The sequence below is a fragment of the Eptesicus fuscus genome, chromosome 2 (assembly GCF_027574615.1).
Source record: "Eptesicus fuscus isolate TK198812 chromosome 2, DD_ASM_mEF_20220401, whole genome shotgun sequence".
NCBI lineage: Eukaryota > Metazoa > Chordata > Mammalia > Chiroptera > Vespertilionidae > Eptesicus > Eptesicus fuscus.
Window position 1 is genome coordinate 117,413,875 of NC_072474.1, and position 25,517 is coordinate 117,439,391.

Here is a 25,517-nt window from a genome sequence, read left to right on the forward strand (position 1 = left end):
GGCGCCGCGCTTGGAGCATGCGCGTTGCGCGGCCCAGCTCCCACCCGGCGGCCGGGCGGGGGCGGGGCCGGGCGGGGGCGGGGCGGGGCGTGGCCAAAGGGCGCAGGCGCGTTCTGCCGGGGCTCGGAGGCGCCGGGGGAGGGGCGGGTGCTAGGGGCCGGGCGTGGGAGGGACGTGCTCAGAGTGTGGGCGGGGTCGGAGGGGGCGTGTCCGGAGGGAACATCGGGGCGGGCTCTGCGGAGGACTCCCTGGGCACGTGTGACCCGCAAGGGGTCGGAGAGGTGAGGCCGGAGGCGGGGTCCGGAAGGGGCGTGGCTGGGCGTAGGTGGGGCTTTGTGGAGGCGGAACGGGGCGGAGTTCTGGCGGAGGCGGGACTTTGGAATGGGGCTGGCGGGGGCGGGGCCTGGCGGGGGCGGGGCCGGGTGGAGGCGGGGTCCGGAAGGGGCGGGGTCTGGGGCGGGGCCGTGTGGAGATAGGGCCTGGCGGGGGCGGGTTGGCAGAGGCCGCCCGGAGGAGCCTGGTGGGCGCTGGGACAGCAGTCGCGGGGCCTGTGGGGCCTGGGACCCTGCACGCAGCTCACGCTGATTGCTGCTGCTCCTGGACCAGGGTTTCCTCCGGCGGAGGCGGTGTCGTTCCTGCATTCCTGTCCTTGGCAACTAGCACGGAGCGCCCGCTGCGCACTAGTCAGGGGCCCTGTGGACAGACAGGAGCCCTGCCTTTGGCTCCTGGACGGTGGGTAGCCGGGCTGACCCCACAACTCCCCTGTGTCCACCTTTGCTCAGACCCCGCCCTGGAGCTTTAAACAGTGATGGTGAATCCCAGTGGGCTCCACACTCCGGCAGGGACAATAGAGGGGAGCAGCTGGATGGGGAGGCCGAGGTGGATGGGAACCGAAGGGACACAGAGGGAGCCAGCCCTGCAAACATATGTAACCGGAGAGTGCAATACTGAGATTCTGAAAACTACCGAGCATTGCTGAATGAAATCAAAGAAGGTCTGAATAAACAGGAAGATATCTACCACCATGGTTGCAGCCAATATTGTTAAGATATTAATGTCCCCCAATTTGATCTACAAATTCAACACAATCCATATGAAAACCCAGTTGGTTTCTCTGCAGAAATTGCCACGCTGAGCCTAAATTCATATGCAAATTCAAGGGACCCAGAATAGCCAAGACAATCTTGATAAAGAAGAACAAAGTTGCAGGACTCCCATTTCCTGACTTTAGAAATTACCACAAAGCTACCGTAATCAATACAGTGTGGTGCTGGCCTAAGAAGAGACAAGTGGATGAATGGATTAGAATTGAGAGCCCAGATATAAATCCTGACATTTAGATCAATTGGTTTTCAAGAAGGGTGCTACGACAATTCCATGGAGAAAGAAGTCATTTCAACAAGTGTTGCTGGGAAAAAATGAACATTCCCATGTTGAAAGAACGAAATTGGACTCAGCATATCCCATATGCAAAATTAACTCCAGTGAATCACAAAGGCCTAAATGGAAGCGCTCAAGTTATCAAACTCTGGGAAGAAAACATAAGCATAAATCTATTTGACCTTGGATTAGGCAATGGTTTCTAAGATATGACATCAAAGGTACAAGCAACAAAAGAAAAACTGGGTAGAATATCATCAAAATAGCCCAGCAGGCGTGGCTCAGTGGTTGAGCATCGACCTACTAGTATAACCAGGAGGTCACGGTTCGATTCCTGGCCAGGGCACTTGTCTGGGTTGCAGGCTTAGTCCCCGGTAGGGGGCGTGCAGGAGGCAGCTGATCAATGATTCTCTCTCATCATTGATGTTTCTATCTCTTTCTCCCTCTCTCTCCCTCTATGAAATCAATAAAAATACATTTTAAGAAAGAATATCATCAAAACAAAAAATTTCTGTTTCAAAGGACACCATTAAGAAAGCTAAAAGAGCCCAGCTGTTGTTGCTCAGTGGTTGAGCATTGACCTATGAACCAGGAGGTCATGGTTCAATTCCCAGTCAAGGAAACATGCCCGGGTTGTGGGCTCGATCCCCACTAGGGAATGTGCAGGAGGCAGCCGATCAATGATTCTCATCATTGATATTTCTATATCTCCTCCCTTCTGCTCTGAAATCAATAAATATATATATTTAAAAAAATAAAGTGAAAAAACAACCCAAAGAGTGGGAGGAAAATTTTGCAAATCATATATCTGATAAGGCAATAGTACCTAGAATACATAAAGCATATGTAAGAAAATAAATAATGTATAAGCTATTACTCAACAATAAAAAGACAATTTAGAAGTGAACAAATCATCTGAATAGATATTTCTCTGCAGAAAATACACAAATGGTGACCAAGCACCTGAAAAATTGCTCAACATAGTCTTCAGGGAAACACAAATCAAAACCACAGTGAAATACCACTTGACACCCACTGGGACGGCTGTAACCAAAAAGACAGGCAGACAAGTGTTGCCAGGGATGCGGAGAGGTCGGCACCCCGGGCACGGCCGGGGGATATAATCGGTGCGTCTGTGGAAAACAGTCTGTCAGTTCCTCAGAAAGTTAGCACACAACCCTGCAGTTCCACTCCTAGGTGTAGAGCCAAAGAAATGGAAACATACGCCCAGCCTTGGCTGGTGTGGCTCAGGGGATAGAGTGTCGACCTGCAGACTGACGGGTCAGGATTCAATTCTGCTCAAGGGCGCATGCCCAGGTTGTGGGCTCAATCCCCAGTAGGGGGTGTGCAGGAGGCAGCTGATCAATGATTCTCTCTCATCGATGTTTCTATCTCTCTCTCCCTCTCTAAAATCAATTAAAAAAATTTTTTTTTAAAAAGAAAACACATCCACCCCCAAACCAAGACACAGTGTTCATAGTAGCAAAACCCATAGTAGCCTCAAGCTGGAAACAACTCAAATGCCAATCAAGTGATGAATAAATAAATAAAATGTGGTATGTCCATAAAATGAAATATTATTTGGAAAAAAAAAAAAAGAAAGGAAGTACTAATACATGCTACAACATGGATGGACCTTGAAAACATTGTACTCACGGGGAAAAAACAGACACAAAAGACCACATACTATGATTCTATTTACATAAAACTAGAGGCCTGATGCACAAAGATTCGTGCAAGAATGGGCCTTCCTTCCTCTGGCTGCCGGCACTGCCTTCACTCCGGTCCGGAGGCACCTTTCTGCCTTCCCACGCTGCCCAGAGGCCTGGAGCTGCTGGCATGGTGTGGACTGCCCCTGCCACCGGTTGCTTGGCGCTTGTGTATGCAAATTAACCCATCATCTTTGTTGGGTTCATTTGCATACTCACTCCTGATTGGCTGGTGGGCATCACGAAGGTACAGTCAATTTGTATGTTTCTCTTTTATTAGTGTAGATGTCCAGAATTGAAGATCCAAAGAGACAGTGAGCAGATTAGCAATTGGGGGGGCTGAGTCCAGGGGGGTGCTGGAAAGCTGGGGGAAATGGGGCGTGGCTGCTAATAGGCACAGGTTTCTTTGGGGGGCGATGAAATGTTTTAGAATTGCATAGTTATTGTGGGGTGTTTCTCTCTTTTCCACATCCAGCATGGAAAAGGAACGGGTCTAGTTCCTGAGTAGAGGAGCTGGGGATTGAGAAAGAAATAAAAAAAGAAAGAGAGGAGAGAGGAGAGAGAGAGAGAGAGAAAGAGAAAAAGAAAAAAAGAAAGGGAAAGAAAGAGAAAGAAAGAAAGAGGAAGAAAGAAAGAAAGAAAGAAAGAAAAAGAAAGAAAGAAAGAAAGAAAGAAAGAAAGAAAGAAAGAAAGAAAGAAAGAAAGAAAGAAAGAGAAAGAAAGACGCAGAAATAGAAACATAAAGCTGGGAGCCGGGTGGGACGCTGCCTCCTCTGATGGAGGGGCAGGGACCCCGAGCCCACGCCGAGCATTTATTTATATATCCCCAAATACCAGGAAGTATCACCAAAACTTAGGATCAAAGGAGCTTATTTGCATTCTTGAGTAGGCCCGAGCATTCCTGGTGCCTGACTGGATTTACATATCAAAGTCACGACACCTGGGCTGAAATGAAGGCCAAGCTGATAACATGTCCAGCCTTTTTGGGAAGCATGTTCCCAGGGCGTGGCTCTGCCTACCGCCCTGAGTTCAGCTGACAATAATTAAAGAAATGCCCATGTGCCTTCTCAGGGGTCCCTCTACAGTTATGGTTGCACATATTTGCAAATATACTAAAATCTACTGACCCATACACATTAAATGGGTGAATTGTACGACATGAGAATTCAATCTCAATAAAGCTATTATTTTATTTTTTAATATGTTTTTATTGATTCCAGAGAGAGGAAGGGAGAGGGGGAGAGAAAAACATCAATGATGAGAGAGAATCATTGATTGGCTGCCTTCTGAGGGCCCCCTACTGGGGATTGAGCCCACAACCCAAGCATGTGCCTGGACAGGGAATTGAACCATGACCTGGTTCATGAGCTGCTACTCAACCACTGAGCCACACCGGCTGGGCTAGAAATATTCTTAAAAAACAGATCCAGCCAAAACCGGTTTGGTTCAGTGGATAGAGCGTCGGCCTGCAGAACAAAGGGCCCCAGGTTCAATTCCAGTCAAAGGCATGTACCTCGGTTGCAGGCTCCTCCCTGGCCCAGGCCCTGGTTGGGGTGTATGCAGAAGGCAACCAATTGATGTGTTTCTCTCACATTGATGTTTCTCTCTGTCTTTCCCTCTCTCTTGCACTTTCTCTAAAAGATAAATGGAAAAGTATCCTTGGGTGAGGGTTAACAAAATAAAAACACAGATCTGATCGGGAAGCCGTTGTCCATGGATACCTCCTGTCCCTGTGTCTGCAGGTCCCGGTCCTCAGAGCAAAGTCATGCACAGCCACGTGTACCACTTTTGCCTCCAGAAGGTCCGGTCTGGGGTAGACAGGAAAAGGACGCCTCTTCCCCTTTCTGGAGGACACTTGCTTACGATCCAGAGTCAAGAGGAGGTTTCTCTCTGTAGAAGGCGGATGGGTGAGTTTCCTAATGTCAGGGTTCATCTCCTGAAACGCCCCCCACTGCAGGGCACGGCCACCCGCATACCCCTGGGGACGGAGCCGGAGGGACCAGATGCAGGCGTGGCTGTCCCTGTGAGAACAGCTGCTCTTTGCCTCTGGCCCGGCCTCGTGTGTTCTGGGGACCACGGTCAGCGATCTCCCCGCTTGCAATGGAGCGAAATCTCACACCCGTCACAGTTTCTGATGGAACACACTCATCTCACACCAGACACACACACACAGCGGACAGGGTTCCCACACGTGCACCGAAGAATTAGGTGCGAGGTTCTTCCCATTCAGACAGAAGTAGGTAACCATTTCACCCACACATACACGGAGGTCAGAGGCCCATCTCACATCACACATGCCATTAACCCCGACGGCCTTACATAGCACACCCCAGACACACACTAAGCTACCCACTCACGCCAGACACATGCACAAACAGGGGACCATCAGGACCCGTACAACATCAGGTACCCCTCTCTCCCCTCCTCACTCTCTCACAGACACGTACTCCAGATAGTCCTTAGACCGTACTCATCTCACATGACACACACACACACACACACATGCGCGTGCACACACACACATGCTCACACACAAAAGCAAGAAAACCAGCTTTTTCTGAGTTCACAGGCTCAGTGGGTCTGAGCAGTGGAGACGGATGGGAGCACAGGGTCCTCGATGGGAGGGGCCAGCAACCTGGGTGCCAGGTACTTGTTGCCACACCTTGGGGTGCATGTGAGCCCGCCCCCCCCCCCCCCCCCCGAGTGGAGGCAGAGAGAGGAGAGGGGCAATCCCAAGGGCTTCCCTCTGGCAGGGAGCGCAGGCCACAGTGAGCAGGGCGGTCTTCTTCAGACAGCCCCTACACTGTTCCCCGTGGGCATGTCCCGAGCTGGCCTGCTCTCCGGAGAAGGAGGGGGGTCACGTGTCCACTTCGAGGAGCCTGAGAATCCAGATTCCGCCCTGCCCACTCAGCTCCCCGCCTCGGGGGGTGTGAGTGTGGGCTTCCAGCAGCCGCGACCTGGAGGCTGAGCAGGCACGAGTGAAGGCCTGCACTCCTGGAGGGCGGGGTTCCTCTGGAATCAGGTCCGGAAGGTTAGGCAAGGGATGTGGGTGGGTGGGTGGGGGGGGGGTCACCCGTGAAGAACCTGCCAGGCAGGCCGGTGGGGGGCGAAGGGGGCAGGGAGGGGTGCAAGCAGAAAGGTCACCCGCCCCTACACTGCTATTCTCAGCCACAGGCACAGCGCTCCAGGGTTCAGGTGTGGACACACCTGGGCCTGCCCCCACAGCGCTGACATTCCCTTGACAAGAGCAGATAATAAGCAAAAACTGGCCGTACGTCTTTCCCGACATTGCCCTCAGCAGAGGAGGTGTATTGCACCAGGCTTGGCAAAGTGAGGCTCTCCGTTGCTTACTTTCGAGCACATACTGTTTAGGGAAGAAGACACATTCCCCTGAAAAAGCCTCGCCTGGTGCTTGCTTCGGTGCCGAGAGGGGCCTACATTTGGTTAAGTAAAAAGGAGGTGAAGAAATGGAAACCGACTTAGTCATAATGGTGCGTGCTGAATGTCATTTTAAACAAGCCATTACATATACAGTGAAAAGCACGATGTAGCTGTTTTTCGTGTGAAAACCACTGAAAGATGCCACGATGCGCTGGACCCGAAGGTGTGCCCGTGGACCTGGGCTCCGGGGAGGCTTCTGTGAACGGCGTGCGACCAGGATTCGAAATGTGAACCATTTAGGCGCTTATGGTGAAGACACTGGCCCAGAACTTAAATCAAACAGTTTCACTGAAAGTAGAAAAGGCTACTGCCTCCCAATGAATGTCCTCTCCACAGTGTGTGAGTTTTACAAGTTTTATTTTGCGCAGTGGCTGTAACATTTTACAATCTTTTAAAATCTATTTTCAGCCATAACCAGTTTGGCTCAGTGGATAGAGCGTTGGCCTGCGGACTGAAGGGTCCCGGGTTCGGTTCTGGTCAAGGGCATGTACCTTGGTTGTGGGCACATCCCCGGTAGAGGATGTGCAGGAGGCAGCTTATCGATGTTTCTCTCTCATCGATGTTTCTAACTCTCTATCCCTCTCCCTTCCTCTCTGTAAAAAATCAATAAAATATATTTTAAAAAATCTATTTTCATTGATTTCAGAGAGGAAGGAAGAAGGAGATATAGAAACATCCATGATGAGAGGGAATCCCCCTCCTGCACGCCCACACAGGGGATCGAGCCCACAATCTGGGCATGTGCCCTGACCAGAATCGAACCGTGACCTCCTGGTTCATAGATCAATGCACAGCCACTGAACATACCAGTCGGGCTGGGCACATTTTTACAACCCTATCAGCAACGCGTGAGTGACCCAGTCACCCACGACCTTGCCACTTGATGTCACTGTTTTTAGTTGAGCCATTCTGAAGGGTGTGTGGTGTCTTACCATGGATTTAATTTGCATTTTCCTAAAGGCTAACAATGTCAGCCACGCCTCACTAGTGCCATCTGCATGTCCTCTTCAGTGACACGTCTCTTCATTCTTCATGTCTTCTGCCCATTTTCTTTCTTTTTAAAAAAATATATTTTATTGATTTTTTACAGAGAGGAAGGGAGAGGGATAGAGAGTCAGAAACATCGATCAGCTGCCTCCTGCACACCCCCCACTGGGAATGTGCCGGCAACCAAGGTACATGCCCTTGACCGGAATCGAACCTGGGACCCCCTCAGTCCACAGGCTGACACTCTATCCACTGAGCCAAACAGGTCAGGGCTGCCCATTTTCTCACTGGACTTTTTTGTTGTTGTTTTTACAGTTGAGTTGTTTTTTTAAAAAAGTAGATTTTTAAAATATTGATTTCAGAGAGGAAGGGAGAGGGAGAGAGCAATAGAAACATCCATGATGAAAGAGAATCAGTGATGGGCTGCCTGCTGCACGCCCCTTATTGGGGGTCAAGTCCGCAACCTGGGCACCTGCCCTGACCGGAATTGAACCTTCATCGGCCGACTCCATCCACGGAGGCACACCAGCCAGGGCTTTCCTGAGGAGTTTTGAGGCCTCTCGTCTCCTCGAGGCTGCAGTGCTTTGTTGGATGTGTGGCTTGCCAATGTTTCCTCCCAGTCTGTGCCTGCAAACACCCCCTTAGGAATTGTGCTGGACCTCCAGGTCAGCCCGGGAGAACTGATGTTGATGCTCCCCATCCATGAGCATGGTATGCCTCCGTCTTTTAGGTTTTTGTTGTGTAATTTTTAGCATTCAAGTCCTATGTGCGTTTTGCTAACTTCACCCACAGGGACCATCTCCTATGAAGTAATGGACTGTGGGTGGCCCGTGTCTAACTTTGGTTCCCACGTCCGGCTGTGGGCTGGCTCTGGCCTTCTGTCCTCAGCCTTGTTGAGCAGTGAGCTCCACACAAGGGCCCAGGCCTGGGAGGAGGCCCGGAATCTGAGCCACAGGGGCCCAGCGGGTGGGCCCCGCAGCACTCAGCGCACACCAAGCCCACGCATGGCAGCCCCCGGGGCATCAGGTGACCTCGGAAGTTCCCCCGGGGCAGTGGGGAGCGGAGGGACCCCCGGACTGCGGGTGGGGACACCCCTCCTCGCTGCCTCCAGCCACCGGCCTCTCCAACAGACAGAAACCACGTCCTCCTCTGCGTGTTTTCTCAGCTGACCTGCAGGCACTGACCTCGGGGCAGGCTCAGCCCGCCCTTTCCTGGGCCAGGACAGGCTCGCCCCGCCTTCCCGCCCCGCCGGCCCCGCCGCCGGCCCGGTTCCGGCCTCCCTGCAGGGCCGGGCAGGGGAGTCCGGGCTCCTCGCTCGGTGGCAGGCGGGCCTGGCTGCTCCCGGCCTGTTGGGACCTCCGGGGTCGAGGGGTGGCGCGAGGACCTCTCCACGCCCTTTCAGGAAACGCTGGGACCTCGGGCGCCCTCTCCCGCACCCACCCACGTGGGCGTGCCCGCCGCGGGGGCCACGGAGGCGGCGCTTGGCCCCCGGAGGGAGGGGCCGGGTCTCAGAGCGGGTGGCCGACTCTTCCCCGCTGGACCCCCGCAGAGTCGGCTTCACCACGGCCCCGGCCCCGGCCCTCGGCGGGACTGACCCGCGCCCCCGCCCCGCGCTCCGGGCCCCTCCTCCGAGGGCGGTCCCGACCCCAGCGCCGCTCCTGCCGCCGGCGATGGCGGGGCCGGCGGGGGACGCGCCGGGGCCCCCCACGTCGCCGACCCTGGGCCAGCTGCGGGGCTACCGCGCCTACGCGCGCCGCTGGGTGTTCCTGCTGGTGGTCAGTCTGCTCAGCTGCTCCAACGCCACGGTAGGGGGCGTCGGGGAGCCCAGGGGAGTTTGGGGGGCACCGGGGGGCGGGGCCTCGGGGCCCCAGACGGGCCCCAGCGCGAAGTCCCTACCGCGGTGCTCGGTGCTCGGGGCGAGCGTGGGCGGGGGTCCTGGCACCACCGGGGGGCGGGCGGGGGTGCCGGGCCGGAGCCCCTTCTCCTGGCTGTGCGGGGTGCAGGGTTCTGTGCTCTGTGGAGCCCGGACCGATAAACGGCCTCTCCCCCTGAGAAACCCCACACGTGGGCCGGGCCTTCCCCCCCGCCCCCCTCCTCCCCCACCCCTTCCTCTGCCGCCTGCGCCCTGACGCCCTCCTGGTTTCTGGTTCAGTTCGTGGGCCCTCAAGGGCCTTCCTTGCCCGTCCGTGCTCAGCCCCCGGCTGGGGTCCAGTGACCTCATCGCTGGCCTAGACTTGTTCCCAGGCCAGGGGCTCAGCCAGTTCCTGGGGCCCAGCCCCCAGCCTGCTCCTCCCCCAGACTCACCCCTGAGCCCCCAGTTGCTCTCCCCAGAGGCCTGTGCCCCTCTCTCCCCAGCCGGTCTCAGGCAGGCAGCTGGGCCAGTGAACTTTTCTCCACCTCTGCCCGGTTGGACACCCCCCCCCCCCATGTCCCTGAACTTGAACAGAGGGTGGGGCCTGGAGAAAGAACGCGACCCTAGGCTCTCCGGCTGGTCCAATAACCAGACGATGAGACAGATCACCAAGATGAATAACCGCCTTTAACCACGCGTGTGCCTGTGGGAACTCACACTCAGGAGGGTCAGAGACCACAGATCAGTGAGGTCCAGAGGGCTTTCGAGCCAAGGATGGGGCCAGGCGCCTGGGATGTCGGGGGCGGGGGGGGGGGGTCACTGCAGGATGGTAATTGTCCAGGGACAGGCGTTCGCCCTGCTCTCCAGCTGATAACTGGACACAAAGCTGATAACCCGACAGGGGACACGGCCGCCACTCCAAGTTCCTCACGGAGGCGGCGTTTCTCCTGAGGAGGCAGTCTGCCTTCAGCTCCTGCCCGAGGGGCGCGTCTTGGGGAGGCCTGTCCTGAGCCCACACCTGACCCTCCGTGGCCACCTGCGCACAGGCCGGCTGCGGGACTGCCCACAGGGCTGCCCCGGCTCCCACGCATCTCACCTGGGGTGCTCTCACCTGGGGTGCGACTCCTCGGCCTCCCACAGACCTGCAGGACTGGTCCGTCGGGCAGCCTGGGGCCTCCATGTCATCCTGTAACTCGAAGCCAAAGAAGCCAAAAAGCAACAGTTGGCAGCGGGCGGGGAGGGTCTGCCGGTCACAAGCTCTGGGGAGGAGGGAGGTGAGGGTGAGGCCAGCGAGGGGTGGGCTCTGCTTGGCCGGACGGGTCTGGAGAGCATGCCATGTGGCCTCCGCTGGCTCAGGCGGGCAGGAGACAACCAGGCCCACCTGGGACTCTCTGAACCTAGAGATCCGTCCCCTGCTCTGTCCTTTAAATGAGGAAAGAGAGGCCCGGCTGGCGTGGCTCAGTGGTTGAGTGTTGACCTCTAAACCAGGAGGTCATGGTCAGGGCACATGCCGGGAGCTGCAGGCTTGATCCCCAGTGTGGGGTGTGCAGGAGGCAGCCAATTAATGATTCTCTCTTATCATTGATGTTTCTATCTCTCTCTCTTCCTGCCTCTCTGAAATCAATAAATTTTAAAAAGAGGAAGATAAGGCAGCTGTTGCAGAACCTCAGTCATGTGAGGGTCTGTGGTCAGAAATCTCAGTCAGGAAGTTGGGTCCCTGCCTGTGGCTCTGACCCTAGGGCCAGCTCCTGGGTTCTCTCCACGGGAGGACTGTGAGCTTGGGTTTGTGACCCCTCTCCTGGATCCATCCCGGCCCACCTCCCTCCTCCCTCCTCCCTCCTGCAGGGCCCCTCCCCCCTCAGGGGCCAGTTGGCTGGTCACCTCCTCCAGGAAGCCCCCCACCCCCACCCCCTCCGGCCGCACTCACTGTTTGCTGGAGGTCTGCTGAGTGGAGTCCCAGCGAGAGCTGGTGCCTACAGCGGGAGCGTCTCCTGCTTGGAGGCTCTCCCTCCAAGACACCCCATCTCCTGGGGGGAGTAGGGGGGCTGGCCTTGCCCACCACCGTCTCTTCCCTGGGCCGTCCACAGCTCTTCCCACCCTGCCTCCTTCCCCGTCCACCCGGACACCAAGGATCGTCCCAAACCTGCTCCCCTTCCCGGCCTGTCCATGCACCGGGGTCAGGGCCGCTGGCTCTGCCATCCCAACGCCTCTTCCAGCTTCCGTGGTCCCGCCACGCCCGGCGCCCGCCTGCCGCACAGCACCTCCCCGGACAGCACTCGGCCTCTCCTGGCAGGGTTAGTCCGGCAGGGCCCATCATCCTGCCGCTCTGGCCCGGCTGTTGGCCCCCTTCTGCCTGCAGGGAGAGCGCTGTCCACAGTCCAGGCGCGCTGTCTGACCCTCCACCTGGCAGCCTTCCTCGGGTGACCAGGAGAAGACCCTGGCCATCACGGGATGCTGGACACTTACTCAGGCTGGCGGCCAGCCCAGGAAGGCGGGGCCGTGGTGCCCGCCCTTGGGCTGACGCCAGCCTGTGCCCTGCAGCTGTGGCTCAGCTTCGCGCCCGTGGCAGACACCATCGCCCAGTACTTCCTCCTGTCCACCGAGCAGGTCAACTGGCTCTCACTGGTCTACCTGGTGGTGGCCATCCCGTCGGGCCTGGCCGCCATCTGGATGCTGGACTCAGTGGGGCTCCGCTGGGCGGTGAGTTAGACCCATCTCAGGGCGGCTGTGGGATGGGGCGGGCCTCAAGGGCTGGGAGGCCATTGCCCCTCCCAGACCAGAGTCCCCAGGCAGAGCTCCTGACCGCTCCCTGCAGACCATCCTGTGTGCGTGGCTGAACTTCGCCGGGAGCGTGCTCCGTAGCCTGCCCTCCATGATGATTCGGACCCAGGCCCCGTTTGCCTTCCTCATGGGTGGCCAGAGCCTCTGTGCCCTGGCCCAGACCCTGGTCATCTTCTCTCCGGCCAAGCTGGCTGCCTTGTGGTTTCCTGAGCACCAGCGGGCCACGGCCAACATGGTCGGCACCATGGGTGAGTTGAGGGGTGAGGCCGACATCTCCTCTGGCTCAGTGAACAGATCCTGGCCCCTCTGCGCTCCCAGGTCTTGGAGACGGAGGGCTCCCCTGGGGGCTGGGGACACAGACCTGACGTGTGTCTCTGTCCGTCCATCCAGCAAACCCCCTGGGCATCCTCCTGGCCAACGTGTTGTCTCCTGCTCTGGTGAAGAAGGAGGATGGCGTCCCCATAATGGTGAGGGGACTCATGGGGTGCACCCACATACGTGTGTATGTGTGTGCTATGCATGCACATGTGTGTGGTGTACACGCACATGTTTGTATGTGGTGTGTGTGGTGTGCACGCACATGCACGTATATTTGTGTGGTGTGTATATGTTTGTGTGGTGCTCACGTGTGTGTTTGTGTGGTGCATGCACATACACATGCATTTATGTGGTGCGCACACGTATTTGTGTGGTGTGTGCATACGTGTGTGTTTGTGTGGTACACACATGCACGTTGTGTGTGTGTGATGTGTGTTTATGTGTGATGTATGCGTGCATGAGTGTTTGGCTCTCGTGTGCACAAGTGTGTCCACACGTGTTTGAGAGTGTGCACCTGCCCCCCGGTAGCCACACGGGCAGTGCACTCAGCGCAGCACTGCCAAAGCTGCGGGTGCAGGGCCGCCGGACGGGCAGGCCCCAGCCTGGCTCACCCTTGCCCACGCCACCCAGGGAGGTGGGTGAGGTGGCGTGGAGCCTGGGCGGCACGCCCAAGGGGCCGGTGCAGTGCATGTGTCTGCGGGGCCTGCGTGTACCTGCACACACGTGTACCTGCACACACATGTGCTGCGTGCACTCCCCTCCCCAGCTGGGCGTCTACATCATCCCTGCCGGCCTCGCCTGCCTGCTGGCCACCGCCTGCCTCTGGGAGAGCGTGCCCCCCACCCCGCCCTCCGCGGGGGCTGCCCACTCCAACTCGGAGAAGTTCCTGGACGGGCTGAAGCTGGTTGGTTTTGTGGGCCCTGGGGCTGGGGAAGGTCTGGGGCAGGGAGAGGCGGGGGGCGGGGCCGGGGGAGGGGGGCCGGGCCCGTGGGAGCCCCCGCCTGTCCTGCTGGGCTCCTGGCTGAGCGGCTCTGCCCTCAGCTCGCGAGGAACAAGGCCTACGCCGTCCTGGCCGTGTGCTTCGGGGGTGGCGTCGGCATCTTCTCCAGCTTCTCGGCCCTCCTGGAGCAGGTCCTCTGCGTGAACGGCTACTCCAACGTGAGTGTCCGCCCTGCCCGGGGTGGGGGCCCACGCAGGACGGGGCTTTGGGAGCCTGTCACCCCGAAGGCTGTTTGCTCTGCGGCTCCCGCGTGTGGCCGCGGAGTGACCTCCCCAGGCCCTGGTTCCACATCTGGGCAGGGACCTCCTGTTGTGGGCACTACTGAGATGCTGTGAGTGAGGGGTCGGTGCCAAACACGGTCCCCGGCGGTGGGCTGGGGCCGTGGGGCCGTGGAAGGGGGGCCGTGCGGGTTGGGGTGGGGCCCTGCGGGGGCGTGCACAGCCGGTGGTGCAGGGGGCCTCAGCACGGCCCAGGGACCCGCCGTGGGCTCCCTGGGGAGGCGCCTGACCTGAGGGCGCCTGATGCCGGGGCCCGGCCTCTCCTGCAGGAGTTCGCAGGCCTCTGCGGGGCTCTCTTCATCGTGTTTGGGATCCTGGGGGCGCTGGCTCTCGGCCTGTACGTGGACCGGACCAAGCGCTTCACGGAAGCCATCAAGATCGGCTTCTGTCTGACCTCTTTGGTCTGCGTGGCCTTTGCCCTGGTGAGCGTCCCCGCAGCCGAGCCCACCCCCGGGGAGGATGGGTGCTCCCGGCGTGGGCAGCTGGCAGCCCAACCACAGGCACGTAGGCCCTGCCCTCGGGGCACAGCCTCCTCGGCCCCTGCCCCACTCAGCCGGCCGGAGCCCGTGCGCGCCTGCCGGGCCGGCGTCCGGGGCTGGGGTGTCTGACTGCGCCTCCCACCTGCTCGCCGCCCAGGTGTCCCAGCTGCGGGGACAGACCGTCGCGCTGGCCGCCATCTGCTCCCTGCTCGGGCTCTTTGGCTTCTCGGTGGCACCCATCGCCATGGAGCTAGCCGTGGAGTGCTCCTTCCCCGTGGGTGAGGGCGCGGCCGCGGGCCTGGTCTTCGTGGTGGGGTGAGTATGTGCAGGCCTGGGCTGGGGCCACCCTGACCGGGGCATCTGGCACTGTGGGGGGCAGGGAGCCGTGTCGGGCGGGGCTGAGGGCCTTGTGGCTGTCCAGGCAGGCCGAGGGGGTGCTCATCATGGTGCTGCTGACGGCCCTGACTGTGCGCCGCTCGGAACCATCCTTCTCCACCTGCCAGAGCGGCCAGGACCCCCTGGACTGGAAGGGTGAGTGTCCCGGCCCACGGGAGCCCCGTAACGCAGGCCGAGAGGGCAGGGCCTGCGCCTCCCTCCACGGGCCCTTTTGCTGTCCGTGGTGGGTGGGTGCTGGGCACCCACTGGGCAGGGGCAGGATGGGGTCAGAGGGCAACAGGCAGAACCCAGCTCGGCATGATGGGAGCAGCCCTGAGGCCCTTACAAAGCCCAACCTCTGTACCCGGTGTGAGTCGTGTTAACATGAGATCAGGAAGCCCTCGTCGGTGTGGCTCAGTGGATAGAGCGTCGGCCTGAGGACCGAAGGGCCCCAGGTTCAATTCCGGTCAAGGGCACAGGGTGCATGCAGGAAGCAACCAATCGATGTGTTTCTTCTCACATCGATGTCTCTGTCTTTCCCTCTCTCTTCCACTCTCCCTAAAGATCCATGGGAAAATATCCTCAGGTGAGGATTAAAATGAGATCAGGAAAAGAAAAAGAGATGAGAGAGAGGGTGGGAGGCAGAGAGAGAGGAGAGACACAGAGACAGACAGAGAGACAGAGTGTGGATGGCACAGAGAGGTGGGGTGTTGCACCCGGGCCCCGAGACCGGGCCAGCGACAGCGTCTGTGACCTGCTCTTGGGGCAGGGGGGCTGGGACGGGATCTGACCCTGGTCACTGTGGTCGTGGTCAGTGGGGTCAGCTGGGCTCTGCTGGCTCCATGGTCAGGCCTCAGGCCGGCTGCTGTGTCCCCCCAGTGTCCATGCTGACGATGGCCGGCCTGTGTACCCTCCTGAGCTGCTGCCTGGTACTCCTCTTCCACACCCCCTACCGGCGCCTGCAGGCCGAGGCCCGCTCGAGGCCCTCCCTCCAGGACCTCAGGAGCCCGGCCGCGGACCACGCACCCCTCCAGCAGGCCCTCCCCCCGGCCCCGCGGGGGCACCCCCAGGTCCCTGGCAAGGACACTGCAGGGGCGGCTCATTCCTAGAGCCTCCCTGGACGTGCAGGGGCCGAGAGGCAGCCCGTGGCGGGGAGGAGCCGGGAGAGGCGGCCCGTGGTGGGGAGGAGCCGGGAGAGGCGGCCCGTGGCGGGGAGGAGCCGGGAGAGGCGGCCGGGGCAGCAGCCGCTGCTCCCGGGCGGGTCCTGCAGGGGCACGAGGACTGCAGCAGGCAGTGCAGGTGCAATGTAGGGGGCATGGGTAATGGGGAGCTGGACGGGCTGTGGGCCCCGAGGGCCCCCCGACGTCGGAGTCTGGAGTGCACGGGGGTGGGGGGGGCCTTCCTGGAAGGAGCCCATCCCAGAGCCTCTCTCCGCCTCCATTACCGAGTGACCAGACACCCAGCCTCATGTTGACGGGTGGCCTGCGTGCTGATGGGTGGTCCAGGCTGTTCTGGGGGGGGAGCACATGGAGGGTCCCACAGGCCGATGCCCCCCAGGCCCTCCTGCCCCAGGTGGACACGTCCCCTCCCCACAGACACTTGCAGGCAGGTTGGTGGGTTCAGGTTTATTGAACTGGCCACACCAGTCGGGGTGGGCTGGGGGCACCCCTCACTCCTCCTTCTCCTCCCCATGGGTGAGCACATAGCTCAGCGCCTTGTAGTCCAGGTTGCCTGCAGCGTCGATCTTTGCAAATTGCAACATCTGGTCGACCTGTGGGCAGGGTGGTGGGTGTCAGGCCCTGCGGGAGGGCAGAGCAAGTGGGTCCCCAGGAGTGCTGCCCGAGGGTGACAGGCCCCCACCTCCAACCTGCTCTGGGCTTGTTTCTGTGCTTGTGGGGATGAGGGGGGCTGGGGCTCAGCCGCTGGGTGTCCCACCCACACCAACCCTCCAGCCTCTCAGGGCCAGGGCCCACCCCAGCCAAGCCCTGGGGTCCCCAGGGCTGTGGGGGAGGGGGGTGGGGCCCGGGCCAGACCTCCTCTGTAGTCATCTTGTCCGCCTGGGACATGAGCAGCCGCTTGATGCTGAGGACAAGGAGGGAGGCACCGGGTTAGGCTGCTCGGGAGAAAGGGTCAGCCCTGGCCGGTTTGGCTCATGGATAGAGAGTCAGCCTACGGACTGAAGGGCCCTGGGTTCAGTCCCGGTCAAGGGCACATGCTGGGGTTGCGGGCTTGATCCCCGTGCAGGAGGCAGCCCATCAGTGATTCCCTCTCATCATGGATGTTTCTATCTCTCCCTCCCTCTCCCTTCCTCTCTGAAATGAATAAAAACATATTTTACAGAAAGAAAGAGTCAGCACCGGACAGCTGGACAGCGAGGGGGGCTGTGATGGGGACAGCGATGGGGGGCCTTGGGAGGCCGATGCCGGGCACCCGGACCAGCCCGTTCCCAGGGCTTGGCCCAGGGAGCCCCAGAGCCAGTGCGGGGCGTGTGGGCAGGACTGGTTTACCCTCGGGAGCCTGGAGGACTCGGGACCTTGGGGAAGCGGGTGGGGTGGGGTGGGCTTGGTGCCCTTCAGGCCACACTCACTAGTCCTTGTTGATGCTGCCTTTGCCCTCGGGGTCCAGCATCTTGAAGGCGTTCAGGATGGTCTCCTCGGCATCCGTACCTGCCACAGAGGCTCCGGTCCTGCTCCACCCTGGCCCCCCACTCTGCCCTCAGCCCGACGGCCCCTGCTCCCGACAGCCTGGGGCACGGGCAGCTCCTGCCCGGGGGCTCCTCTCTGGCCCTCACGGCCCGCCTAGGCCCAGAGCCTGGGCAGCACTCAGTGAGGGGACAGGGGCCACCAGTGGCCAGCAGGAGGCAGGGCTGGGGCTGAGGGTGGAGCTCCCAGCTGGGGGGGTGGGGGGGATAGGGAAGATGCGGGGGCCACACATGTGGGTCCCAGAATGCCGGCTCCTGGCTGTTGCAAGGGGTCTGATTTCACGCGCGCAACGTCTGGATTTCCGAATCGACTGCCGCGTTGGCGACGGCCCGAGGCTCACCAGTCAGCTTCTCCCCGAACATGTTGAGGAAGGTGGTGAAGTTGATGGGCCCCGAGGCCTCCTGCAGCATGGCGTCCAGCTCCTCGTCCTTCACATTGGTCTTGCCTGTGCAAACACCAGGTCCCGGGGCAGCCCCGCCCTTGCTGATGCATGCACTGTCCCCCCTGGCAGGTGCCCGTGGGGCTGCCCACCTCCCTTGTCCTCCCGGTGACCCCAGGACAAAGTGGGGAGGGAGGCCAGCAAATGGGGGACTCCTGGCCCAGGCTGGTGGGTGCAGGTTCTGCATGTTAGAACCCCGAACCCTGAACCCGGGAAGGTGGGCTGCTGAGGAGGGCAGGAGCCCCCATGGAGCGGGAAGGCCTGTGACCTCACCTGGGCCCGAGGGGACCCACGGGGAAGGCCGGTGTGTGGGAATCCCTGCAGGCAGACGCAGCCTGCCCTCCCTGGGCGGCGGGCAGGACGCCTCAGGCTGGGAAAAGTGTGTCCCCCGATGGGGAGGGCGGGGAGCAGGACCTGCCTCTAGCTCTCACCCCGTCCTGGGCAGTGGTGTTCCTTCCTGGACCTAGTCCCAGCCCCCCGCCCCCTTGGCTGTCCGCCCCCCTGTGCCCTGTGACCCGTGACAGCCCTTGCAACGCAGAGGTGAAGGCTGAGGGCCTGGGGCTGGGGTGGAGCTCTGCCCGGCACCCACCCAGGGAGGCGTAGGTGTCCTTCAGGTCCTCCTTGTCGATGAAGCCGTCTCGGTTCTGATCCATCAGCGTGAAGGCCTGGAAGGAGGCCGCCCAGTGAGGCCCGGCGCCCACTCTGACTGCCCTGGGCAAGGCCCCCACGGGGTCTCCTGGCCACCTGCGGCCCCTGGGTAGGAGCTGGGGGGGGGGGGGGCTCTCCTACACGAGCAGAGCCTCACCTCCTTGAACTCCTGGATCTGCGTCTGCTCAAAGTTGGAGAAGACGTTGGAGGACGCCCTCTGCGCCCGGAGGGCACCCCCCTCCTTCTTCTTGGTCTTCCTGCTGGCCTGAATGAGAACACAGGCTGAGACTCCGGGCCAGGCCTTGGGGGACCCAATGCAGAGGAACGGCGGACCGGACCGTAGTGGCCGGAGTCTGGGCAACTTTAGGTGCTGGTGAGCATGGAAGCCCTGAGAAGGCGCACCTTGAACTTGGCCCTGCTCCGTCTGCAGTCCAGCCAGGAGCTGGCTGGGGGTCCAAGGAGCCAGCGGACCGTGCAGGGGGCCAGCAGTAGATGGGTTTGTTCTGGGTACCCCGCTACGGCGACAGCCAAGACCCGTCTTCCAGCCCCAGACTGTTACTGGGCAGCCTCCGGGCACAGATCCCCCCATGCCCAGCCGCCAATACCTGTGCACACACTCACCTTGTGTGCACACCCTCACACGGTCACACTCGAGAGAGCTCGCGTGCACCCCTGCCCGGCTGCCTGCCTGCGCACACTCACCATGCCAGGTCCGCCGGTGCGATGGTCTGTGCCCTCCCTGTCGGGTCGTCCGTCTTAAGCTCCTGCCCACTCCCCCAGGACAGCTCGCACTCTGCCTGTCACTCCCTATAAGGGCAGGCTCGGGCCCCCCGGGGACCGGACAACTGCCGAGTGAGCTTGTGACTCGGAGGCCCCCTCCTGCCCCGCCCAGCAGGGCCCCAGCCTCCCAGGCCCCTCCCGACAACTCCCTCCCAGGAGCCCCGCTATCCTGTGCACCTCCCGGTCCCTGGACGTGGACCCAGTGGCTGGTCACCAAGCATCTCCCACATATAGTTCGTGTGCCCTCACTTCCCTGCCTTAGAGGCAGAGAGGTCGCAGGTCCCTAACCCTGGCGCTGGGGCCACCACTGCCGTCCCCACCTTGGGTTCACAGAGGAGATGGAGGGCTAGGTGGGCGGGCTGGGCCAGCACTTACCTGGTCCTCCCACGTGCCAGGGCCGTAGGTGCCCGTTAGCATAAAGTCAGAGTCTGATGTCCTGGTCCCCAGCGGGGCAGCAGTTGCAGCCCTGGGTGTGCAGGGATGAGGGCATGGCGGGGTCTGTGCAGCCACAACAGCTGGGTGGGTGTTCCTGGCACCGCTCTGAACCCTTGCCTCCGCTGCAGCTGTAGCAGGGCACACGGAGCGAAGGTGGGACCACAGGCACCCCGAGGAACCAGGGGAGGCGTGGCCCACCCGCAGGGATGGCCGGGGGGGCTTTGCCCAGAGGATGTGGGAGACGTGGGCCTGGGCTGCACCTCAAACGGGGCTCCACGGTCCCCAGCTGGGTGGGGTTGGCTGGGCCTGGAGGGACCCCAGGCCGGGCTGCAGGAGTGGGGAGGGCCACACCCAGGGGGGAGGCATCTGAATTCTGTGCTCACAGGCCCAGCAGGGGAGGCAGTGGGCCAGCAGAGCCCCCGGGGGCGCTCCTGGGCGGGCCAGGCTCTGAGCGCAGCCCTAAAGATAGCCTGCAGCCTGGTTCCCCCGAGAATCTCGGGATCCGGCATGGACAGCTGGCCCTGACAGGTGCAGGGACGCAGCAGGCCATCCTGGTGTCTCGAGCCAGGTGAGACCCCCACCACCCACCCCAGGAAAAAGGCCCTGGCCACGGTGGGTGTAGGGGCTCCAGGGGTCTGCCTGGGGGGGGGGGTGCCTGTGTGCCTCTGGGGCACCCCCCACCCAGCGGGAGCGCTGGCGTGTGGCCCCACCTGCTCTCTGCCCCACCTTCACCCCACACTTATTTTTGACTCTGGAAGCAGGAGTTGCTGAGGAGCCTGGTTTATTTTAAAACCAGGGAAGGGTGAAGATGGTTGTCACCTGAGGTCACCGCCCAACTGCTCCGGGGCAAGACGCATGTGCTTGCGTGTGGGCACTCGGTTTATCCTGTACCTTGTGGGGTCCGCGAGCCTCCTCTCTCCCTCCGGGAGCCCTGAGGGTGGAGGCCTGCACCCAGGAGAGGGCCTGTACCTCCCCCCCGTCCCCTCGCCTCCAGCCTCCCCAGCCCGGGAAAAGCACAGCGACTTTCCAGCCGGGACACCGGGCCAGGACTGCGGAGAAGGCGGCTGAGAGCGCCGGGCCCTGGAAGGGGCCCCTCCCCGCCTCCGTCCCAGATGCACTGATCAGACTTACTCCTGTCTGAGCCTCGTGCCCCGCAGTCCCTCCCCTTTAGGTGCAGTTCAGGCCGGGGCTTGGTGAGGAGTAGGCAGTGGGCTTCCCCCGCCCCCGCCCCTTCCACGGCAGCCGGCAGAGCCGACCCTCCGGGCCCCAAGCCCTGGCTCTCAGGGAGCTTCTCCCAAAGGCGCGGGGCGGGGGCAGAATGCTCGCGTGGGGAGTCCCCGGGGCGGGCCCCAGCCAGTTGCCATGGGAACCCTGCGCCAGCACGGGGCGGGGGCGGGGGCGCTGGGCAGCCCCTTGCACACCTGCGTCTGCCTGGCGGTGTTCTCAGGGGCGCTGCCCACAAAGCTGGGGGAACGGCTGCTCCGAGGGGCGAGGGGGCTCAGCGGGAGGGGAAGGGACCCCGCGGGGGCGACCGTGGACTCCGCCCAGAGGCCCCTGAGGCCCAGGTTCAGGTGGACCTCGGACTGCAGGTCCCGAGGGCAGGAGCGGGGCGACCCAGGGAGCCGGCCCTGCAGGGGGACTCCTCCCGGGAGCCTGGCCCGGGGTGGTGGGCAGGCACCCGCGCAGGCTGGACGCAGGAAGGGGCCCCGCGGCCACAGTGCGGGGCTCAGCCGCCTGCCCGGGCGGCCGGGGGACGCTGCGTCCCGGACCGCCCCACCCCGGGCGCCCAGACTTTCCGGAACGAACATCAGCTCCCAGCGACCTGCGGCGGCGGAGAGGGGCCCAGGGGCGGCCCGGGGGCGTGGCTGGCCGCACTGCGTGGGCCTGACGTAGACTTAACGTTCGGGCCACGGCGCGCGGGCCTCCGCGTGCGCTCGCTCCGCCCGAGCGTCCGGGCTGCGAGCGGCTCACTCCCCGGGACCCGCGCCGTCGCCCGCCCCGCTCACCCGCCGCCCCCGCGCACGCACCGCCCCCGCGCCGCCCGACCTCCTGCGCGCACGGTGACGTCACACGTACGCCCTGCGGCGCGCACCGCTCCCTCTGGCCGCCAGGGGGCGCCGCGCTCGCTTGTCGCCGACGGCGCATGCGCTGGCTCCCGTACACTTTTGCGACTTCACGGCTTTCCGGGGCCTTGTGACGTCTTCGTCCGCCCGGATTGTGTTTCCGGTGCGAGCGTCACGGACAAGATGGTGCCGCCGGTGCAGGTTTCTCCGCTCGTCAAGGTGAACTAGGGTTCGCAGCCGCCTCCCGGCGCTCGGCTGTGCGTGGGCCCCGCGGTGCGACATCGCCCGCCTCCCCCCGCACCCCCAACCCCGTGGTGCGACCCGGCCCCCACCCTCACCCCGCACCCCGGCCCCTCCCGCCGCCTCTGACCGCCCTCTCCCCGCAGTTCTGCCGCTACTCCGCCCTGTTCCTCGGCGTGACCTACGGAGCCAAGCGCCACAGTGAGTGACGGGGCTGCCCGCCGTTCCCGCAATGCCGCCCCGTAAACCCGGCACCGCCCCCCCGAGGCCTGGAAACCGGGTGTTTGGAAACCTGGGGGGGGGGGGGTGGTCCTAGAAACCGGGGGGTAGGGGTCTGGGAACTGGGGGGCCTGGAAACCTGGGGAGGCCTGGGAGCCACGGATGTGTGTCTGGGAACCTGGGGGGCCTGGAAACGGGGGGAGGGGAGTCTGGGAACACGGAGGGCTTGGAAACCTGGGGGGGCCTGGAACCTGGGGTGTCTGGGAAGGGGGGGTCTGAGAACTCGGGGGGCCTGCAAACCGGTGGTGGTTGACAGCTGGGTGGGCGAGAGCTGCGCTGGGCAGTGGGACCCAGTCGCCCTCTCTGGGCGGGGCTCTCTGTTGAGGGGTGCCCTGCAGGCCTTGCCGACGTGGAGGTAAAGGAGAACGAAAAGCAGGCACGTGGGGTTCATAGCGCACCGGAAGGGAGCACTGGCTGGGACTGAGCTGCTTTTAGGAGCGTGTCCGCGAGGAAGCTCATTGGCAGTGCCTCCTTCCCGCTGCCCCCGACAGGTTACCTGAAGCCTCGGGCGGAAGAGGAGAGGAGACTAGCCGCCGAGGAGAAGAAGAGGCAGGATGAGCTGAAACGGATCGAGAGAGAACTGGCAGAAGGTACTGGGGTCTGAATCTTACAGATTTGTCCTCCGCCCAGATTTTCTGGAACAAACATCAGCTTCTAGCGACCTGCAGTGGAGGAGAGGGGCCCAGGGGGCGGTCCAGGGGAGTGGCACCCCGCCTTAGGCGAGGCCACAGGGCCTGGATGCACACGGCTCCCTCTGACGTGCAGGGATGAGGCCACCAGGGGCGGGAGTTGAAGCCCAGCCTAGTCAGGCTCCATGGGGGCTGGGTGTGGAGTGTTGAGCGCCCAGAAGCCGAAGGGCTCCTTTTAAGTTGCTCTCCTTCGACTTCCAGCCCGTGACGACAGCATCCTGAAGTGAGCGCCCTCTCGGAGCAGTGCCATGAATAAAGCTCTGTGCTGTGTGAGGCTCTGGCTCTGGCTCTCCTTGAGTCCTCAGTGTGCGAGTGACGGGGCGGGAGGGGTTTCTGAACAAGTATCACCCACCACAGGGCTGCCTCGTGAGAGGCCACATGTTCTGGGACAATGGCTGCCCTTACTATGCTCTGTGGGCCTGAGCACCCGGAAACCTGGCGGGGTGGGGGGAGGGGGAGGCCTGGGGTCCCGGGAGCCTCAGGGCTGGGTCCACTTTATCTGAGACGCCTGCGGCCGACTGCGGAAATACCAAAGGCACCCGGGGGTTGGGGGAGCCTGAGGATTTGGTGGGGAATCAAGTGGGAGAGTTCAAAGGGGTGTGGAAGTGGGTGGAATCCAAGTTGGGGGGAGAAGGAAGAAGACACCAGTTGGATGCGAGTAAAAGGAACCCAAGGCGTAAGGAGAGGAGACAGGAAGGTGCGGGGAGCATCAGAGGAGGCAAAGGAGTGCTGACGTGGCGTCCTCCCCTGAGGGCCGGGGAGGGCCCGTCGGGCCAGCAGCTGAAGGTCAAGGTGCCGCTTTGGAATTGAGACTATTTTGTGTGAAGTCATTCAGGTTGCTGGCTCATTCTGCCCCCTCCCCTCAACTCTGCCACCTCAGGTCCCTCTGCCTGCCAATCCTAGCTTTAACTCAGCCATAATGGCCCCGCTGGAGTCCCAGGAACTTGGCCATTGCTCCCTAGTCCCTGGCATGACAGGATTCCCTTGTCACCTCCGATTGGCTCTGGCTTCAGTCTCAGAACTGGCTGGGAAGTGATGGCAGGTACACTCGGCTTCCAGGAAATGCCAGGGCTACGGTCCTGGGTGCCTGGACACACGTGTGGACTGTGTGTCAAGGGACAGCCAGTCACAAGCAGCACTGTTCTGCTCTGCCTCAGAAGGTAAGGCACGGACTAGCTGGATGCCTGGGCAAGTTAGCTCCCTGGGAGATGGGGTTTGGTTTAGGTAGCGCTTACGGGCCCTTTTGCTTTGGCAGTTTATGGTCTGTTGGCACATACAGATTAGAAGCCACGTTCTTCAACCTGCAGTTGGAGAGCTGCCATTCAGGACACACACGGCCCCTTGTGGCTGCTTGAGCTGAGTGTGGTCCTCCGCGGCCCAGGAAGCACCCCCAAACCAGCCTGCAAGCTCACTGTTCAGGCCTCTAAGCCACAGCCCATCCTCTGTCCTTGCTTTCTGCTCTGGCCCAGCCTGGGTTCTCTGAGCTTTGAAGAGGTGCATCGCTCTCGAGGGAAAATGATGCTTGGGGGTCCCCAAAATGAAAGGAAACCACATTGGGGGCTCTCAAGGAGAAAGGAATCCTATATAATAAAGAGGTAATATGCAAATTTACCCTCACATCCTTGCACAAGATGGCTGCCCCCATGTGGTCAGAGATGGCTAGCAGGGGAGGGTAGTTGTGAGCAATCAGGCAAGCCGTGGTGGGGGGGGAGCAGTTGGGAGTGACCAGGTCTGCAGGGGAGGGTAGTTGGGGGTGACCAGGCCTGCAAGGGAGGGCAGTTGGGGGCAATTGGGCTGGCAGGGGAGCAGTTAGGCGTCGATCAGCTTGGCAGGGGAGTGGTTAGGGGTGATCAGGCTGGCAGGCAGGCAAGTATTGGGAGCAGCAGTCCCGGATTGTGAGAGAGATGTCAATTGGGCCTAAACCAGCAGTTGGACATCCCCTGAGGGGTCCCAGATTGGAGAGGGTGCAGGCTGGAATGAGGGGACCCCCCCCCCCGCCAGTGCATGAATTTTGTGCACTGGGTCTCTAGTATGGGTATAAGAAAGGGAAAGCATTTCAAATCAAGAAGCAAAACAACTTGAAAATTAAATGGCACCAGAAGATGGCAAAAAAAAGGAATGATCATCCACCACAGATGTGTGTGTGGGGAGCACAGGAACTCTGTCGGGCATCCAGGTGGGATCCCCTAAGGGTGCGGTTTGTAATGGAGACACAGCTGGACCAGGCCCTGGGCACAGGGTGGGGCTGATGCCTCAGGTGAGACGCGGATCTCCAGCTCCTCTGACACCCAGGGAGGGATGTGGCCCGAGGACAGGACGGGGCTGGGCCGTACCAAGGGAGAGCCAGGCTCTGCTCTTTCTCGCCCATTTCGTTATAAAACGAGTTCGTGTGCACGTGGAAGGGAATATGGGGAGCAGCACACCAGCACCTCAAAGCCCTGGTTTTGGTTAAGGGAGGCCCCTGTGAGGTCGGTGAGATGGTGCCGAGGAGCCCAGCCCCAGGCACAGGCCCAGGTCAGCCACCAGGTGCCTCTGCCCCTCCCTCTGAGGCCTGGCTGTGTGGGGGCGTCCAGCCCACCCCGCCCCCATCCCTGGGGGGAGCACCTGGTGCCATCAGAAGGGGCTGTACCCCAGTGGAAGGG

General features: G+C 61.3%; 3 protein-coding genes across 9 annotated transcripts; 2 read left to right on the top strand and 1 right to left on the bottom strand.

Annotated features, from left to right (window-relative positions):
* Positions 1-8,779: 8,779 nt before the first annotated feature.
* On the top strand, positions 8,780-16,205 carry SLC49A3 (solute carrier family 49 member 3). Its single transcript, XM_054708822.1, has 10 exons — positions 8,780-9,322; positions 11,911-12,069; positions 12,185-12,398; positions 12,541-12,617; positions 13,235-13,372; positions 13,510-13,626; positions 14,016-14,168; positions 14,383-14,540; positions 14,647-14,756; positions 15,480-16,205. The coding sequence occupies exons 1-10, from the start codon at positions 9,188-9,190 to the stop codon at positions 15,707-15,709; spliced, it is 1,491 nt and encodes a 496-aa protein (XP_054564797.1). The 5' UTR covers positions 8,780-9,187; the 3' UTR covers positions 15,710-16,205.
* An 11-nt stretch (positions 16,206-16,216) lies between these two features.
* On the bottom strand, positions 16,217-21,848 carry MYL5 (myosin light chain 5). Of its 7 annotated transcripts, none has more exons than XM_054708844.1 (10): positions 21,766-21,848; positions 19,545-19,732; positions 19,092-19,128; positions 18,792-18,904; positions 18,547-18,654; positions 18,331-18,406; positions 17,643-17,747; positions 17,188-17,266; positions 16,634-16,682; positions 16,217-16,371 (listed from the first exon to the last, which is right to left on the bottom strand). In XM_054708844.1, exons 2-10 carry the CDS (start codon positions 19,584-19,586, stop codon positions 16,270-16,272), a joined length of 711 nt encoding a protein of 236 aa, XP_054564819.1. In that variant the 5' UTR covers positions 19,587-19,732; positions 21,766-21,848; the 3' UTR covers positions 16,217-16,269. The 7 variants fall into 7 exon arrangements, with proteins under 7 accessions (XP_054564819.1, XP_054564841.1, XP_054564826.1 ...); XM_054708866.1 differs by lacking the exon at positions 21,766-21,848 and adding an exon at positions 21,651-21,725; XM_054708851.1 differs by lacking the exon at positions 21,766-21,848 and adding an exon at positions 21,026-21,088 and having other exon boundaries at positions 19,545-19,635.
* ATP5ME (ATP synthase membrane subunit e) lies at positions 21,804-23,155 on the top strand. The gene is made up of 4 exons (XM_008150922.3): positions 21,804-21,886; positions 22,054-22,108; positions 22,678-22,776; positions 23,077-23,155. The coding sequence occupies exons 1-4, from the start codon at positions 21,851-21,853 to the stop codon at positions 23,100-23,102; spliced, it is 216 nt and encodes a 71-aa protein (XP_008149144.2). The 5' UTR covers positions 21,804-21,850; the 3' UTR covers positions 23,103-23,155.
* Positions 23,156-25,517: the final 2,362 nt, after the last annotated feature.